The sequence below is a fragment of the Brassica napus genome, chromosome A2, assembly GCF_020379485.1.
Source record: "Brassica napus cultivar Da-Ae chromosome A2, Da-Ae, whole genome shotgun sequence".
Taxonomy (NCBI): Eukaryota; Viridiplantae; Streptophyta; class Magnoliopsida; order Brassicales; family Brassicaceae; genus Brassica; species Brassica napus.
In genome coordinates, this window is record NC_063435.1 from 12,341,882 (window position 1) to 12,361,009 (window position 19,128).

A 19,128-nucleotide genomic window follows, 5' to 3' on the forward strand; every position below is an offset into this window, starting at 1 on the left:
CTTATTACAAATGGCTTTGCAATGGAAGTTTGTCTAGTGGTCTCTGCAGTAGTTTTTTTTAGGTTTGGCGGTCATGTATCTGTCTGGTAAGTTACTCTCTTGTGGTTTTGGGTTGGTCTTTATGCATTTTTGTAAAAAAATTGTGACCGTTTGATCTCATGTTGTTGCAGGAAGAGCTTCAAAGAAGTAAAAGCGAGTGTCTAAAACCTCAGGAGTGTCCGTATAATAAGGTACGATACAACTATTTCCTAGTTATAGGGGTCTATGACTACTGATATGTATTATATAAAACGTATAGTAGTGCAAAAATTTAAAAACTTAAAATCTATTGCGTTTAAATGCTTCCTTTTTTGCTTTCCACTTCCTACCGCCTCAGATGTGATTGTTTTAAATGTTTTACAACGTTAGGAACTCGGTTTTACTCTGATTTGATAGGTGTTTAATGCAACTAGTTTGATTTCTACCTTCCTAACTGCTCGGTTTTCATTGATTTTAATTTTCCTAACTTGAAGTGCGCCTACTTAAGGATATGTATTGCTGTTAGAGTGACATACTACACTTCTCTAACCATGGATAAGAACACTAGTTATGTTAATCTCATGTTTAGTCAATCTCAATCTTCAGTTGACCTTGATTCACCTGAACCTTTTTGGTTTGGTAGCCAAGGTCATGAGGAGCCTATTGTCGAGCCTGTTATCGAGTATGGGGTCGAGTCTGGTGGGAAGGAGAGGAGGAAATGGTCTCTGAAGGAGGATAAAATACTTATTGGTGCTTGGCTTAACACCAGTAAGGATGCGGTGGTGAGCAATGAGCAGAAATCTGGACAGTTCTGGAAGAGGATTGTTGCCTACTACAACGCAAGTCCTCAACTCGTTGGGACAAAACCTAGAGAGCTTGGTCAGTGCAAGCAGAAGTGGGCTAGGATTAACGAGCAAGTCTCCAAGTTCGTTGGGTGCTATGATGCGGCTCTGAGAGAGCAGAGAAGTGGTCAAAATGATGATGATGTGATGAAAGCTGCACTAGACTACTTCTACAATGATCACGGTTACAAGTTCAGTCTGGAGCATGGATGGAGGGAGCTGAGGCACGACCAGAAGTGGTGCTCAACCTATCCGTCTAATCACGGTGGTAAGGAGAAGCGCAAACAAGTGCTGGAGGTGGATACAGAAGACGAAGTGGGAGAACCAGAGGCACGACCCGTGGGCGTCAAGGCTGCTAAAGCTGCTTCTAAGAGAAAGAAGAGTGGTAAAGAAGAGGAGTTGTCACAGATTCAGTCTATCATGGCAGTGAAAGAAAAACTTTCTAAACATAAACTGCTTGAACGTTTACTTGGCAAGAAAGAGCCACTCACTGAGATGGAAACATCTCTTAAATTCAAATTAATGTCTGAGATGTTGGGTAGTTTTGTTACTCGTTTGGTTAGTTTATCTCGTGTCGTTTGTTTGTATTGTTTAGTGCTAATAACTGTTGCCTTTTTCTGTTGTTTCAGGTTGAGCAGTAGGACATGTGAAGGCACGGGTGCTGCAAGAAAAAGGTGTTTTGTTGTCTAGCTTCATGTGAGCCAACTCACGGGTTCTACTGTATCACTCTATGTTCTATAAAAGTTCACGGCTGGAGGATGTTTTTTATTGCTACCTATCTCATTTGTTTACTCTCAACTAGTTCTTCTTTCCTTTCTTTTGGTTGCTACTACTCGAAAGTGTTGTAATATTTTGCTATCAAGGTGTTGTAATCTTTTCCTACTACTCGAACTTGTAACAAGTATAAACTGCTGCTTCACTTATTAGGTAACACAAACATTTCTCCTTTACCAATCTGTTATAGAAACTAATCTAAAACTTGCAAAAGATTATAGAAACCAATCTTAAACTTGTAAAACCTAATAGAAAAGATCGTTAAAACTTTAAAAAAATTGCAAACCTTGTTGAAAGATCTTTAAAACTTAAAAAAAAAAAATTAAAAACCTTGTAGAAAGATCTTTAAAACTTAAAAAAAAATGAAAATCTTGTAGAAAGATCCTTAAAACTTAAAAAAAATTGAAAACATTGTAGAAATGTCATCATCTTCATCCGATAAAGTCGAAGAAAGACTGGAAGAAATTTTCGAAGAAATCGTCGAAGATACATACAATGAAATAGTCCTGTCCCATATCAATAAGCAAAGGAGACATGCTTATATAGAACGAAACCGTGAAGCAGGACACAACCGTTTATGGAATGACTACTTCAGCGAAGATTCTACATTCTCTCCACAATTATTCAGACGCCGTTTCCGCATGAATAAGGAATTATTTATGCGTATTGTCGATGGCCTCTCAGAGAACGTTCCATTCTTTCAACAAAGAAGAGATGCAACCGGCAGGTTAGGCCTTTCTCCACTGCAAAAATGTACGGCAGCTATTCGTCTGCTTGCTTATGGTGCTGCGGCTGACACGGTAGATGAATATCTCCGAATTGGTGAAAGCACGGCACTTTCGTGTTTACACCATTTCACTGACGGAATAATACAGTTATTTGGAGATGAGTATCTACGAAGACCCACACCAGAGGATCTCCAACGACTGCTCGATATTGGAGAGAAACGCGGGTTTCCTGGGATGGTAGGAAGCATTGACTGTATGCATTGGGAGTGGAAGAATTGCCCAACCGCTTGGAAAGGGCAGTATGCACGTGGATCAGCTAAACCGACGATTGTCTTAGAGGCTGTGGCTTCACAAGATCTTTGGATATGTCACGCTTTTTTTTGTCTTCCAGGTACCTTAAACGATATCAATGTCCTCGATCGGTCTCCTGTTTTTGATGACATTTTAGAAGGTCGGGCCCCCAGGGTAAAGTACGTGGTCAACGGACACACGTATAAGTTGGCGTACTACCTCACAAACGGTATATATCCAAAATGGTCAACATTTATCCAATCTATCACACTCCCTCAAAGTCCTAAACAAGAGTTATTTGCTAAAGTTCAAGAAACAACCCGAAAAGATGTGGAGAGGGCTTTTGGAGTATTACAATCCCGGTTTGCGATTGTGAGAAACCCGACTCTTACAATGAACAAAGCAAAGATAGGAAAGATTATGAGAGCATGTATCATACTACACAATATGGTAGTCGAAAATGAACGAGATGGATCCATTCATTACGATATATCTGAATTTGAAGAAGGAGACGTCACCAAAAGTTCAGAGGTCGAAACCGAGAGGCCTACAAATCTGAATAATATGTTTCCCAATCGGAATGATATTCGTGATAGGCATATGCATGAACGATTGAAGAATGATTTAATCGACAATATTTGGAACAAATTTGGTGATAAAGATTAATAATTAGTTTATCTTTATATATTTATATTTAATCATTGTATCTTTATTTTTAATCAGCCAATTAATAAAATTTCAATTTCAGTTTAAAAAAAAAATTAATAATATTTTTTTTTTCTAAGGACCCATCCTCGGAAACACCAATGAACGACCAGTTTTGATTCGAAACCTTAACTATTCAAACAAAAACTAAAAAAAAAATTACTAAAATATTTCTAAGGTTACATTGGTGAACCTCACCATTGCATATGCTCTTAGAGAGTGTAAGCAGTATGGATGGAGTCGAACTGTAGAAATCCTAGAGACATGAATTAAAAGAACAAAGAGTGATTAGTTTTTAAAAACAAAGCGACGCCATAGGCGATTTTTGAAAACCACCACCAAACTCGTTTCTTCACCGGAGATCCACGTTTCCGGCGGCTTCGGCCGTCGGAGTTTCCTGTTTTTTCTTTTAGTTATTGTTACTTTAGTAATCTAACCAATTCATGATGAATTGGACATCAAATTTTTCGATTTGGAGAAAACCAAATCGCGTTTTGTTGTCACCCCACCACTTGCGATCACCCGGATTTAACCAGCAGCGAATATCACCTATGATATTGTTCGGAGATATATCATTGCTTATGCGTTTTCGTCGAGCGTTGGGTGTGCGTCTCTTCTCCCTACGGGAGTATCATTCTCCGGTGTTGGAATTCCTAGTCTTATGGAGTTACTGTATCGATGGCCTTTACTTGCACATGTTGCAAGTTGATATAATCATTCAAGGATCTTGCCTTGTGCAGATAAGGAATCGACAAAAAATCCCTCCATGGCCAGGAGATTTCAAGAGATGGATGCGTCTCATACATGAAGAGTTGGAAACGTGGTGTATAATCATTGGGTTATACTTTTGGTGGTTCATGTCGTACAGACAATTGCTACTCATCTTGTTTATTCTAAAAGCTTTCCTTCAAGATTCAGTGGTGTTGATGATTAAGAATAAAATACAGAGGAGTGAATGGGGAAGTGTACGATTTAAAGCATGGAGTCTGAAGATATCTCAACAACAAAACGGTTTGAAGTTATTGCTTTATTGGTCCCAAAGCAAAAGAATATCAACGCCATGGACAGGTATAATTAAACATGTTATCTCCTGCAGCGGGAGTGTTAGGGACGGATTGCGATGTAACAGATGGATCGTATCCAATGATCTTTTTAAAGAAGAAAGGCATTTACTCACAAGAATTGAGAGCCAAAAGAAAGATCTTATAAGACCAAGAACGAAGTGGAAGAAAGCTAGCGAATCAGCCTATCCTACGAATGCGTTAGGAAGCATCGTGTTACTGCTGTCTCTGTTAAATGTTCTTTTTAACATGTTTGATGTATCTTATGTTTCATGTAATATGTTACATTGATTTGAAATTAATAAAGTTAAGATGTTAAAAAAAAAAAAAGTTAAGTACCCTAATGACCAAACTAAAACGGGCCGTATTATTGATCTCTGGCCCATTATAATAACCCGGTTAAAAGGGAACCCCTAGATGGCGAGAAGGATCTCGCTATATAAATAATAACGATGAACTCCAGTTTTGAAAGTACAAGCACTTTCATCACCACTCACCAGCAGCAGGTTCTTTCGGCGCCTTTGTGTGTATTGATTTGTTTATGTTTTTTGTTCTTGAATATTGATTGATTTTCCAATTTATATTTTTTGTATTATTGTTCGAGTTTTTTTAGTGAATCTTAATGCATCTGTTTACCCACTTTTCTAACCAAAGTGAGTAAAATCACGAAGAATGGTAGAGAGGTTAAGAACGGATGCGGAGATCGAAACGGTTATCTTACCAACCCATTGCGTAATTTTTCTCTTTGCTTTGGCGTCAAATGAATCGACCGAAACTTCTCCTTTTAATTTAGAGATTTTTTTATTTAAATTAGCGTAATTTTAGATGGCAGATGAAGAATTGATTAATTTATGCTTAAAAAACGCAGAATAATAGTGTTTGACAAACAATCTCCGCTTATTATCTGATGCCAATGTCTTTATCAAAATTAGAATTTTAAATAGTTTTGTTTTGTAATGGGAAGAAACAGTGATGAGATACTAGCAGACGGGCGGTCTGAATTGATGCCACCGGTTTAGTTTTGGTATAATATTTTTTTTTTTAAAGAAATAATAATAATTCGGATCCAAACTGAAAACACGTTTTTGTGTCACTGATTACATCTGAATCACAAGGTATTACTCAGATCTTCCGATGAAGCTTCTGCGAACAACGACGACGACGGGAGAATTATTCTGGGGATACTTCTTCGTGATAATTGGTTCCGTATCCTTCTTCGGATTCGTCTTTGCAGTCATCGCTTCAACTTTGCTACCGCTCTCTCAAAATCCCTTAAACCAAGGTCTGAAGAAGGATAGGTACTACTACTGCTTCTTGGTCCCCTTGACTATACCTGTTATAACGGTTGCCGTCTACTTTCATTGGCTAAGCATGAAGCTCTTCAAGCACGCCTGATACATCCCATTAGTATTTGTGAATTTCAATTTCACTCTCTCAGCTTGATGAAAGCTAATTTGATGAGAGTGTATATGCATTCTTCTAGAGTTTTGATGTATTCAGATGAAATTAGATTTTTCAATTTTATGTGGTTATCTGTTTATGCTCAATCCATTTGATGATAAATATGCAAGAATGACGTTTGAAATTTAATGTTTTTAACTCAACTAAGCTTAGAACTCACATGAATGACGTTTATGGCGAAATTAATATTACATATTGAGGTTTCGGGGCTTAAAACCTCATTTTATTCAAAAAAACACAGAATGAGGTTCTGGATTAAACGCCTCTACTGGCTACTGCTAAGTTTTGCAATAAAAAGATTATGAAGTAGCATACAAATTACAGGTTTGGTCCAGTGGTTGTTGAAACTATCCTTAGACATTACATCATCTGATGAATGTTTTGACTTGATTGCTGGTTTTATCGAGCACGGAGATTGTACAGTCTTGATGATGAGGTGAACACCGAACTATCCATGATCTGTTCTGGATAATCAGGAGACTCTGATAACTTAAAGAACCGCCACTTGACTCCACTTAGGACTCTGAGGGGTCTCATCATCTTACTCATCTTCCTCTCTACTGCCTTCATGTTCCTCATCTACTTCGCACCACCTTTTGCTCTAGCTCTACGCCTTCTCAGCGTCCACCAATCTAGAAAATCTATATCCTTCATCTTTGGTCACTGGCTAGCTCTATGGCCTTACCTCTTCGAAAAAGTCAACGGAACAACAGTAATTTTCTCCGGAGACACCCTTCCCGTAGAGAAACGTGTTTTGCTAATAGCAAACCACAGGACAGAGGTGGACTGGATGTATCTTTGGAACATCGCATTGAGGAAAGGCTGTCTTGGTTACATCAAGTACGTCCTCAAGAGCAGCTTGATGAGGCTGCCTATCTTCGGCTGGGGGTTTCATGTTCTTGAGTTCATACCAGTTGAGAGGAAGCGTGAGGTGGACGAGCCTGTTATGCTTCAAATGCTTTCAACGTTTAAAGACCCTCGTGAGCCCTTGTGGCTAGCTCTCTTCCCTGAAGGAACTGACTTCACGTATACTACATGTTTCCCTCTCTGACTTTAATTACATACGAGTTCTGTGACGTGTGTGTAAACCTTTGTTGTTGGATATGCAGTGAAGAGAAATGCAAGAGAAGCCAAAAGTTTGCAGCCGAAGCTGGTCTTCCAACGCTATCAAACGTACTTTTACCGAAGACAAGAGGCTTTAGCGTTTGCTTAGAAGCTCTACATAACTCTTTGGACGCAGTATACGATTTGACCATCGCATACAAGCCTCGCTGCCCATCTTTCATGGACAATGTATTCGGTACTGATCCTTCAGAAGTTCACATCCACGTAAAGCGAGTTCTAGCAAAGGAGATTCCAGCAAGCGAGGCAGAGTCTTCTGCTTGGTTAATGGATTCGTTTAAGTCCAAGGACAGGCTGCTATCTGATTTCAATGCTCAAGGGCAGTTCCCAAATCAAAGACCAGAAGAAGAACTATCTATTCTCAAGTGCATTGCAACATTTGGAGTGATAGTATCTTTGACGGTACTGTTTCTTTATCTGACCTTGTATTCACATAGCTGTTTCAAAGTATATGTTGGTCTAAGCTTCACATATTTGTCTTTTGCTATTTACTACAAGTTCCGGCCCTCACCATCTGTTGGCTCTTGTAAAGGAGGTTCTTGTAAAGAATCAAAAACCCATTAACTCTGTTGTACATACATTTTTTTTTCAGACAAGAATATACAGGATCAAAAGATACAATATATTGATGAAAAATTCTGAAATAATACTCATCTATCCAAAAATATTCTCTAATTTCTAAATCATAAACCCAAATCTACAGTATTTCTCAAATCTATAAAAACCTTCCAAAAATAGCAATTTTTATGAAAATAATTTAAAAAAACAATCTATTGATGAAAAATTCTGAAAAAAATACTCATCTATCCACAAATATTTTTGTTATCCTAATTTCTACATCACAAACTCAAATCTATAAAAGTTCTCAAAAAATGAAAACTTTCCAAAATTAGCAGCTTTTAAGAAAATTATTATAAATACAATATATTGATAAAAAATTCTGAAAGAATATTCATCTATCCACAAATATTTTTGTTATCCTAATTTCTAAATTACAAACACAAATCTACAGTATTTCTCAAAAATAAGAAAACTTTCCAAAAATATCAGTTTTTATGAAAATTATTTAAAAATACAACCTATTGATGAAAAATTCTGAAAATATGCTCATCTATCCACTAATATTCTTGTTATCTTAATTTCTAAATCACAAACACAAATCTACAGTATTTCTCAAAAAAATGAAAACTTTCCAAAAATAGCAGTTTTTATGAAAATTATTTAAAAATACCACATATTGAGGAAAAATTCTGAAAGATTACTCATCTATCCACTAATATTCTTGTTATCTTAATCTCTAAATCACAAACCAAAATCTACAATATTTCTCAAAAAAATGAAAACTTTCCAAAAATAGCAGTTTTTATGAAAATTATTTAAAAATATAACCTTTTGATGAAAAAATCTGAAATAAAACTCATCTATCCACTAATATTCTTGTTATTCTAATTTATAAATCCAAACCCAAATCTACAGTATTTCTCAAAAAAATGAAAACCTTCCAAAAATAGAAGTTTTTATGAAAATTATTTAAAAATACAATATATTGATGAAAAATTCTGAAATAATACTCATATATCCACAAATATTTTTGTTATCCTAATTTCTAAATCACAAACCCAAATCTACAGTATTTCTCAAAAAAATAAAAACCTTCCAAAAATAGCAATTTTTATGAAAATTATTTAAAAATAGAACATATTGATAAAAAACTCTGAAAGAATACTCATCTATCCACTAATATTCTTTTTATCCTAATTTATAAATCACAAACACAAATCTACATTATTTCTCAAAAATATGAAAACTTTCCAAAAATAGCAGTTTTTATGAAAATTATTTAAAAATACAACCTATTGATGAAAAAACCTGAAAAATACTCATCTATCCACTAATATTCTTGTTATCCTAATTTCTAAATCACAAAACAAAATCTACAGTATTTCTCAAAAAAATGAAAACTTTCCAAAAATAACAGTTTTTATGAAAATTATTTAAAAATATAACCTATTGATGAAAAACTCTCAAAGAATACTCATTTATCCACAAATATTTTTGTTATCCTAATTTCTAGATCACAAACTCAAATCTATAAAAATTCTCAAAAAATGAAAACTTTCCAAAAATAGCAACTTTAAAGAAAATTATTAAGAATACAATATATTGATAAAAAGTTCTGAAAGAATACTCATCTATCCACAAATATTCTTGTTATACTAATTTTTAAATCACAAACCCAAATCTACAGTATTTCTCAAAAAAATGAAAAATTTCCAAAAATAACAGTTTTTATGAAAATTATTTAAAAATACAATATATTGATGAAAAATTCTGAAATAATATTCATCTATCCACTAATATTCTTGTTATCCTAATTTCTAAATCACAAACCAAAATCTACAGCATTTCTCAAAAATATGAAAACTTTCCAAAAATAGCAGTTTTTATGAAAATTATTTAAAATACAACCTATTGATGAAAAATTCTGAAAGAATACTCATCTATCCAAAAATATTCTTGTTATCTTAATTTTTAAATCACAAACACAAATCTACAGTATTTCTCAAAAATATGAAAACTTTCCAAAACTAACAGTTTTTATGAAAATTATTTAAAAATACAACTTATTGATGAAAAATTCTGAAAAAATACTCATATATCCACTAATATTCTTGTTATCCTAATTTCTAAATCACAAACCAAAATCTACAGTATTTCTAAAAAATATGAAAGCTTTCCAAAAATAGCAGTTTTTATGAAAATTATTTAAAAATACAACCTATTGATGAAAAATTCTGAAAGAATACTCATCTATCCACTAATATTCTTGTTATTTTAATTTCTAAATCACAAACCAAAATCTACAGAATTTCTCAAAAAAATGAAAACCTTCCAAAAATAGCAATTTTTATGAAAATTATTTAAAAATAGAACATATTGATGAAAAACTCTGAAAGAATACTCATCTATCCATTAATATTCTTGTTATCCTAATTTATAAATCACAAACACAAATCTACATTATTTCTCAAAAATATGAAAGCTTTCCAAAAATAGCAGTTTTTATGAAAATTATTAAGAAATACATTCTATTGATGAAAAATTCTGAAAGAATACTCATCTATCCACAAATATTCTTGTTATCTTAATTTCTAAATCACAAACACAAATCTACAGTATTTCTCAAAAATATGAAAACTTTCCAAAAATAGCAATTTTTATGAAAATTATTTAAAAATACAAGCTATTGATGAAAAACTTTGAAAGAATACTCATCTATCCACAAATATTTTTGGTTATCCTAATTTCTAAATCACAAACCCAAATCAACAGTATTTCTCAAAAAAATAAAAACCTTCCAAAAATAGCAATTTTTATGAAAATTATTTAAAAATAGAACATATTGATGAAAAACTCTGAAAGAATACTCATCTATCCACTAATATTCTTGTTATCCTAATTTATAAATCACAAACACAAATATACAGTATTTCTCAAAAATATGAAAACTTTCCAAAAATAGCAGTTTTTATGAAATTATTTAAAAATAAAACATATTGATGAAAAACTCTGAAAGAATACTCATCTATCCACTAATATTCTTGTTATCCTAATTTATAAATCACAAACACAAATCTACAGTATTTCTCAAAAATATGAAAACTTTCCAAAGATACGAGTTTATATGAAAATTATTTAAAAATACAACCTATTGATGAAAAATTCTGAAATAATACTCATCTATCCACTAATATTCTTGTTATCCTAATTTCTAAATCACAAACCAAAATCTACAGTATTTCTCAAAAAAAATGAAAACTTTCCAAAAATAGGAGTTTTTATGAAAATTATTTAAAAATACAATATATTGATGAAAAACTCTGAAATAATACTCATCTATCTACAAATATTCTTGTTATCCTAATTTCTAAATCACAAACCCAAATCTACAGTATTTCTCAAAAAAATAAAAACCTTCCAAAAATAGCAATTTTTATGAAAATTATATAAAAATAGAACCTATTGATAAAAAACTCCGAAAGAAAACTCATCTATCCACTAATATTCTTGTTATCCTAATTTATAAATCACAAACTCAAATCTATAAAAATTCTCAAAAAAATGAAAACTTTCCAAAAATAACAGCTTTTAAGAAAATTATTTTAAAATACAATATATTGATGAAAAATTCTGAAAGAATACTAATCGATCCACAAATATTCTAGTTATCCGAATTTCTAAATCACAAACCCAAATCTACAGTATTTCTAAAAAAAAGAAAACTTTCCAAAAATAGGAGCTTTTAAGAAATTTTTTTAAAAAACACAATACATTGATGGGAAATTGCCACAAATACCACATTCATAGTACCAATTTTCATGTTTACACTAACCACTTTTACCCTCACTTTTAATGAAGGGTAAAATACAATTATACCCTTAGGGTTAACTAATCTAGACTTAGTGTTTAGAGTTGAGGGGTGGGGTATGGTTTTTGGAGTGTGAAATTTATGATTCTAATAAAGATATAAATACTTAAAAAATATATAAAAAATTTTTAAAAATAGTTTCAAACATAATTTTCGTTTTTCAAAAAGAAATTTGAAAAAAAAAATTGAAAAAAAAATTCAAAATTTTTTTTTATAAAAAAGTTCGAATTTGAAAAAGTATAATTCGAAAACATAAATTTTTTTTTTATTTTTTTTATTTTTTTTTTATTTTTTTATTTTTATTTAAATAATAATTTATTATATATATAAATAACAAGGATATAAGAGTCTTTTGCCACTTAATGAAGAAGGTATTTTTGAAAATGTCTCACTAGTGGTGGTAAAAATGAAAAGTGGTACCATGAAAAGTGGTACCATGAAAGTGGTAAACATGTAATTTCCCCTACATTGATGAAAAATTCTGAAATAATACTCATCTATCCACAAATATTCTTGTTATCCTAATTTCTAAATCATAAACACAAATCTACAGTATTTCTCAAAAATATGAAAACTTTCCAAAAATAGCAGTTTTATGAAAATTATTTTAAAATACAATATACTGATGAAAAATTCTGAAAGAATACTAATCTATCCACAAATATTCTTGTTATCCTAATTTCTAAATCACAAACCCAAATTTACAGTATTTCTTAAAAAAATGAAAAACTTCCAAAAATAACAGTTTTTAAGAAAATTATTTAAAAATGCAACTTATTCATAAAAAACTCTGAAAGAATACTCATCTATTTACAAATATTCTTGTTATCCTAATTTCTAAATCACAAACTCAAATCAATAAAATTTCTCTAAAAATGAAAAATTTCCAAAAATAGCATCTTTTAAGAAAATTATTTAAAAATACAACATATTGATGAAAAATTCTTAAAGAGCACTAATCTATCCACAAATATTATTGTTAAACTAATTTCTAAAGCACAAACTCAAATCTACAGTATTTTCTCAAAAAAATGAAAAATTTCCAAAAATAGCAGCTTTTAAGAAAATTATTCAAAAATACAATATATTGATGAAAAATTCTGAAAGATTACTCATCTATCCACAAATATTATTGTTATCCTAATTTCTAAATCACAAACCCAAATCTACAGTATTTCTCAAAAATATGAAAACATTCCAAAAATAGCAGTTTTTATGAAAATTATTTAAAAATACAACCTATTGATGAAAAACTCTGAAAGAATACTCGTCTATCCACTAATATTCTCGTTATCCTAATTTCTAAATCACAAACTCAAATCTATAAAATTTCTCAAAAAATGAAAACTTTCCAAAAATTGCAGTTTTTATGAAAATTATTTAAAAATAGAACATATTGATGAAAAACTCTGAAAGAATACTCATCTATCCACTAATATTTTTGTTATCCTAATTTATAAATCACAAACACAAATATACAGTATTGCTCAAAAATATGAAAACTTTCCAAAAATAGCAGTTTTTATGAAAATTATTTAAAAATAGAACATATTGATGAAAAACTCTGAAAGAATACTCATCTATCCACAAATATTTTTGTTATCCTAATTTCTAAATCACAAACCCAAATCTACAGTATTTCTCAAAAAAATAAAAACTTTCCAAAAATAGCAGCTTTTATGAAAATTATTTAAAAATACAACCTATTGATGAAAAACTCTGAAAGAATACTCATCTATCCACTAATATTCTTGTTATCCTAATTTATAAATCACAAACTAAAACCTATAAAAATTCTCAAAAAAATGAAAACTTTCCAAAAATAACAACTTTTAAGAAAATTATTTAAAAATACAATATATTGATGAATTTTTTTGAAAGAATACTCATCTATCCACAAATATTCCTGTTATCCTAATTTCTAAATCACAAACTCAAATCTACAGTATTTCTCAAAAAATGAAAACTTTCGAAAAATAGCACTTTTTTATTAAAATAATTTTAAAATACAACCTATTGATGAAAAACTCTGAAAGAATACTCATATATCCACTAATATTCTTGCTATCCTAATTTCTAAATCACAAACCCAAATCTACAATATTTCTAAAAAAAAATGAAAACTTTTCAAAAATAGCAGATTTTATGAAAATTATTTAAAAATACAACCTATTGATGAAAAACTCTGAAAGAATACTCATCTATCCACAAACATTCTTGTTATCACAATTTCTAAATCACAAATTCAAAGCTATAAAATTTCTCAAAAAAATGAAAACTTTCCAAAAATATCAGCTTTTTAAAAAATTATTTCAAAATACAACTTATTCATGAAAAACTCTCAAAGAATAATCATCTATTCATGAAGAGGCGGGCCTTCTACGCCTTATGAAAGAGGCGAGTTTATATTTTTTTTTTTATTATTATTATTTTTTAATTTGCCTTAAGAGGCGTTATTAAAACTTGCGTTAATGATGGTCTTATTTGTAGATATTAACTAATAAGGGTGCTCTAGTGACCAAACTAAAACGGGCCGAATTATTTATCTCTGGCCCATTGTAATAACTCCGCAAGCCCGTTAAATGGGAAACCCTAGATGGCGAGAAGGATCTCCGCTCCCATATATAAATAATAACGATGAACTCCAATTTTGAAAGTACAACCTATCTAACACTTTCATCAGCAGCAGCTTCCATCCTCGTCTAAATCACTTTTGAGTATATTGATTTTCCTATTTATCTTTTTTTTTTTTGTATTATTGTTTTAGTTTAGTGAATTTTAATGCATCTGTTTACCCACTTCTCTAACCAAAGTGAGTAAAAATCACAAAGAATGGTAGAGAGGTTAAGAACGGGTGCAGATATAGAAACGGTTATCTTACCAACCCATTGCGTAATTTTTCTCCTTGCTTTGGCGTCAAATGAATCGACCGAAACTTCTCTTTTCTATTTAGATATTTAAGTTTTTCTTTTCTTTATAGTTAGTCTAATTTTAGATGGCAGATGAAGAATTGATTAATTTATGCTTAAAAAACGCAGAATAATAGTGTTTGACAAACAATCTCCGCTTATTATCTGATGCCAAGCAATGTCTTATCAAAATAGTTTTGTTTTATAGGGGGTGTTTTTGTAATGGGATGAAACAGTGATGAGTTACTAGCAGACGGGCGGTCTGAATTGATGCCGTGTAGATTGTCTGCCACCGCTACAACTTTAGTAGCATTCTCTGAGTTTTTTTATCCTTTTTTTTTTTTGTGATTTATGTTGCAGTTTGATGATTTTTGCGATGATGAATTTGCTTCTAATTTATGTCTGGACATATGAGATTATTCAATCTTTGATATGATTGGTGCAAATTTTCTGAGCTTACTTTCGCTTAACTGATTTTTATTTCATTGATTCCAGTTTTTTTTTAATCAAGTAGTAACTTTTTGGTAAAAGCAAGTGTTGTCTCAATGTCGGTTTTGTTACTCATCTGTCATCACAGCAGTTTCACAGAGGAGGCATGCAATGGTTACAACAACTCTCTTGATGATCTAAAGCTATATGTGCATTCTCGTCTGGCCACGGTTCCTGTGACTTCAAGATACTGATAGTGGTAGTTCGTATCAGTTTCAGAGTTGTTGGGTGTTTTAGAATCAGATGATCAGCAAGAACTACAGCTGATCATACAACTTCGGAGAAGAATTTCCTCAAGATATAGGAAGCATTGAATAGCAAAACCTAGAGGGTCTGAGATGATGAAAGACAAGATTGGTGATTGTGGTGCATCAGCTTTTACAGTAGTGCAATGAAGTTAGTTGTAACAGTTGTTAGCGAAGAGGACTAGTGAACATTTGTGGAGGATATGAATGGTATATGTGAAGACGTTTGTTGTGGTCTTTTTACTGATGTATGTTTGTTGTACAATTACCTGAAAAAATACATAAATCTAAACCCCTGGATCCAAAATCATCTTTGTTTTGTTTATATATTTATCTCAAAGGGACCATACTATAAGTAACTCTTACAGTCTTCTAAGTCAATCCAAGAAATCTTACAGATACTAATATAGGCAGTCATAAGCTTTGTTTCTTTCTGAATCTCAACAAACACAAGAAGAGAACAATCTTTCAAAAATTGAAGGCACACAGAGAAGAGAAAAACACTTGAAGAAAGTCTATTACTACACACCAGTATTAGCTATATAGCAGTCAAAAGAGATTGGTGATTGAGTGGAGTTAGAGAAAACAAAGAAGCTTGAGGCAAATTTGAGTTGAAACTAGAAAAGCCTTGCTCTGAAGTTTCTGGTGGTTGATTGATAGGTTCGAACCAGAAGTCCAACTCCAATGCCGAGTCCTACACATACTCCAAGCCCAATTCCTACACCAACCCTCACACCCGCATTGAACCATGACATCTCTCCATCTTCGTACTCTCTTCCCAAATACATATCATCATATTCTTCTTTATAGCTTCCGTATTCTGTTACCTACACACACACACAAATAAAATAACTGCAAAGAAGTCAGCAACAGAGAGAACTCTAACTGAAACTTACCTCAAAATCTTTCCGTGGCTCATACTCCGGAATCGAATCTAATCCACTCCTTCTACTCTTCTTCTTTCTGGAACCAAGCTGTAGCGTCTTTGTCAAAATAATGGGTGTTCCTGAGAAGCAACCAGTGACATATACTTCAACAATTGGCAACGGAGAAGACAACTCCTTCAAGAAACCATACCCTGTAGTAACCTCAGCTTCACAGTTCATTCCCCACCGCTGCTTCACGCTATTACTACCACCACCAGACATCTCTAACGTTCCAGACAAAACAAGCTCATCTTTGTCGTATACCTCCAACTTCACATTACCAGATAGCCTGATGTTGTCTGTGCTGATGAAAGTAGCTGCTTCCGAGTTCTTATCAACACGATCTCTCCTTAGCTGAGAGGAAACGATGCTCGTTCTGACACCGTTGATCTCGACAAGTGTATCAGGATCAAGAGGGATGTGAGTGATTGTGAGGACCTCAGGTGTGGATTCATCCACCTTCAAGTTGCTTATTCTGACGTAGAACACTCTCAATTCTAGCAATGATGATGGTATCCTGGAGTTGTGATGGTTTTGATATCTAACCATCTGATATGCTTCACCGTTGTTGTTACGTGTCTCGCAAGGCTCCACCATGATTTAAGAAAGAACCAAAACTGTCTTTCTATATTTCTTAATGGATCGAAACCTTGTTGGCATCAGAGAAACGTATGTGTTGGATCCGGATTGCTTTGCTGCTGAAATTTTGGATCAATGGAAAGTAAATAACTTTTTCAGGAGCAAAGATAACTTTCATTCATTCATTCCCAAAATAGAAACTTTTACAAGGAATCATCTCAAAAGAATTGTAAAGATTCATACTTTACTTGCTTTTTCAGAAACAGAGAGATAGTCAATGAAGAATCAAATCTCAGGTGAAAAAAGGTAACATACTTTCAGTGAGAGATATAAGCCAATGTTATGTCTGGAAAAGAATAGATTTTGAACATTTTAAAACTATGTTTCTATAGCGAAGGAACTATTTTTAAAAATAAAAAACAAACAAAAAAATTGGAATTTTTCTCAAAAGCGCAGAAAAATCAGGAGAAGAGAAAGGAGGCTCACCAAGAAGAAGTTCCATCCACGAAGTCACAAAGAGTGCTTCTTAACCTTCTTGTCTGCGTCTCCAAAATCAAAACAGCAAATAAGTATTAAAATATAAAACCATTTTTTTAAAAAATACACGAAAAAGGGTTTTGTCTTTATCGAAAATATTTGTATTTGGTGAAACCACGAAAAAGAAATATATAATGAGGAGAAAATAATCAAAAATCAAGAAAATATTTGATGGGGAGGATTTGAGTTTGTATTTGTTGGGTATGATCCAACGAGAGCGAAAGAAGATGGACTCTTTCTGACTTCTGATCACGTGATGTCGTGATCCTTATCCCTTTTGGACCAGAAGCCTATTCTCTGTTTACGAGACACGGTCGCTTTCATTAGAAACGACGCGCATTTTCTTGTTGGTTTTTCAAAAAGGTAAATGGTTCGTTTTAAAAAAATTATTACCCCGGTTAACTTTCTTGATGAAAAGTGGACGTCATGCCGTTTCTACTTGTCCTAACTCATAAATTTTGTTGTGATAAACGACGGTTTGAATCTACTCTCATATGATTGACCGAAACAAAAAAAATTGACCAAAAAAAAAAATATATATATACTCTCATATGATAAATAAGTCTTTCAAGTTTCAATTAATATTGCATTCAAACCATGATCATATATGTAAACAGGTATCATCACTAAAAGAAGAAACGATGTACAAAAATGAAATAAAATCAGAGTACGTGCAACATACGTAATTGTATATAGTTAAAGAAAGAAGCAATATATAGCAACGAATGGAATAACATCTACATGTAGAAGCATGTGAAATTTATTTATGGGTTTCTTTATAGAATTGGAAGCTTTTTATTAGAACTCAAACCTAACACACAAACTGCAGCTACCAACCGGTGGTTACAGGATTGCAATATTCTTCACTAGATTATAAATTTCAATCTTTGAAGCTTTATAGTTTGATATTTCATAGTATTTGACACTGGTATACGAATAGAAGTAGCACATTATACGTGAACCCTGTCTCCAGTAATAATCTATCACATTTATGTATAATATTGGTGGATAATATAGAGAAGAAAAGATAACCGACGGACAAACATAAAATCTTCTTTTGATATTAAATACTATTGTTGGTTTTGTTTCTGTCTGTAAAACATTAAAAACAAAAAAGCCCGATAAATTATTGCCCTTGAAGATATTTTTTTTTATTTTACTATTGTTGTTGAAGATAAAAGTGATTTAAGAAAATATCTTGAAGATATTAAAAAACAAATAAGCCGTTAAAAGAAATTGTATGCTGTTGAAAAAAACTGATGGGAAAGAGAAGGTTTCAGAAAGCAAATGAACCGTCAGTGACGGTATCAGAAACTTCCTGTCCGTCGGGGTCTCAGACAACAAGGAGACGAAGGGGAAGGCCGAGGAAGAATCTTGAGAGTTCAGAAGAAAATAAGGAAGAATCTGAAGAAGACGAAGACTACGAAGAAGTTGAGATTATTGACAGAGAGAAACAGAAGAGGAAAGTTAGACGTAGCACTAGTGTGGAAGAAGAGCAAAAGTGGAGACATGAAGACTTACAGAATGAGGAGGATGAGAAGAAGCCGGATACGACGGTGAAGGCAGTTGCACCGCTGTCACATAGACGGTCGAGGAGGAAGAACACACCGGTGAAGAGCTGGTATCAATAGGCTTAAAATATTGTGTGTGTTCATCGTTTAACTATTGTTGAGTTATAAATTAGTTAAGAACCATGATGAGAAAAAGATCTTTGATTTATAATTTCATGAATCCGATAAAAACAAGTTTTGCCAACAACTGTTTGGTTTTAGAGAATAATTTATGGCGATTTGAAATAAACTAAAAATTAATTGTTTCATAAATAATGCTTGATAGGGGTTTTAGTTGTGGTAGGTTTGTTTAATGTTTGATTTATGTATTTGATGGTAACGTCACTTTCGGATATTTGAATGATACCAAAAAGATGCACATGGTGAATAGATAAGTTAAGAAACTAATGGATATTGCTAGTGTAACAACTTGTCTATTATTAAAAGGTAAAGCTAGATTTA

General features: G+C 32.3%; 3 protein-coding genes, 2 long non-coding RNA genes and 2 other non-coding genes across 10 annotated transcripts; 6 read left to right on the forward strand and 1 right to left on the reverse strand.

The window, feature by feature from the left end:
* The first annotated feature begins 4,931 nt into the window (after positions 1-4,931).
* Positions 4,932-6,023, forward strand: LOC111211439. Its single transcript, XR_007323685.1, has 2 exons — positions 4,932-5,443; positions 5,535-6,023. It is a non-coding gene; the product is annotated as an uncharacterized LOC111211439 (long non-coding RNA).
* LOC125589607 lies at positions 5,244-5,334 on the forward strand. The gene has a single exon (XR_007325777.1). It is a non-coding gene; the product is annotated as a small nucleolar RNA R16 (small nucleolar RNA).
* Positions 6,024-6,359: 336 nt separating the features above from the next.
* Positions 6,360-7,618, forward strand: LOC106353658 (probable 1-acyl-sn-glycerol-3-phosphate acyltransferase 4). The gene is made up of 2 exons (XM_048757849.1): positions 6,360-6,906; positions 6,990-7,618. The coding sequence occupies exons 1-2, from the start codon at positions 6,449-6,451 to the stop codon at positions 7,564-7,566; spliced, it is 1,035 nt and encodes a 344-aa protein (XP_048613806.1). The 5' UTR covers positions 6,360-6,448; the 3' UTR covers positions 7,567-7,618.
* A 6,323-nt stretch (positions 7,619-13,941) lies between these two features.
* On the forward strand, positions 13,942-15,384 carry LOC125587423. The gene is made up of 2 exons (XR_007323694.1): positions 13,942-14,148; positions 14,918-15,384. It is a non-coding gene; the product is annotated as an uncharacterized LOC125587423 (long non-coding RNA).
* On the forward strand, positions 14,426-14,516 carry LOC125589612. The gene has a single exon (XR_007325782.1). It is a non-coding gene; the product is annotated as a small nucleolar RNA R16 (small nucleolar RNA).
* Positions 14,859-18,799, reverse strand: LOC106397124 (uncharacterized protein At1g01500-like). 4 transcript variants are annotated; one of them, XM_013837691.3, is made up of 4 exons: positions 18,638-18,799; positions 17,066-17,118; positions 15,971-16,698; positions 14,859-15,901 (listed from the first exon to the last, which is right to left on the reverse strand). In XM_013837691.3, the coding sequence occupies exons 3-4, from the start codon at positions 16,595-16,597 to the stop codon at positions 15,692-15,694; spliced, it is 837 nt and encodes a 278-aa protein (XP_013693145.2). In that variant the 5' UTR covers positions 16,598-16,698; positions 17,066-17,118; positions 18,638-18,799; the 3' UTR covers positions 14,859-15,691. The 4 variants fall into 4 exon arrangements, with proteins under 4 accessions (XP_013693145.2, XP_013693153.2, XP_022558743.2 ...); XM_013837699.3 differs by having other exon boundaries at positions 15,971-16,695; positions 18,638-18,794; XM_022703022.2 differs by lacking the exon at positions 17,066-17,118 and having other exon boundaries at positions 18,638-18,776.
* LOC125587419 (trichohyalin-like) lies at positions 18,376-18,874 on the forward strand. Its single transcript, XM_048757868.1, has one exon. It carries the CDS (start codon positions 18,376-18,378, stop codon positions 18,745-18,747), a length of 372 nt encoding a protein of 123 aa, XP_048613825.1. The 3' UTR covers positions 18,748-18,874.
* Positions 18,875-19,128: the final 254 nt, after the last annotated feature.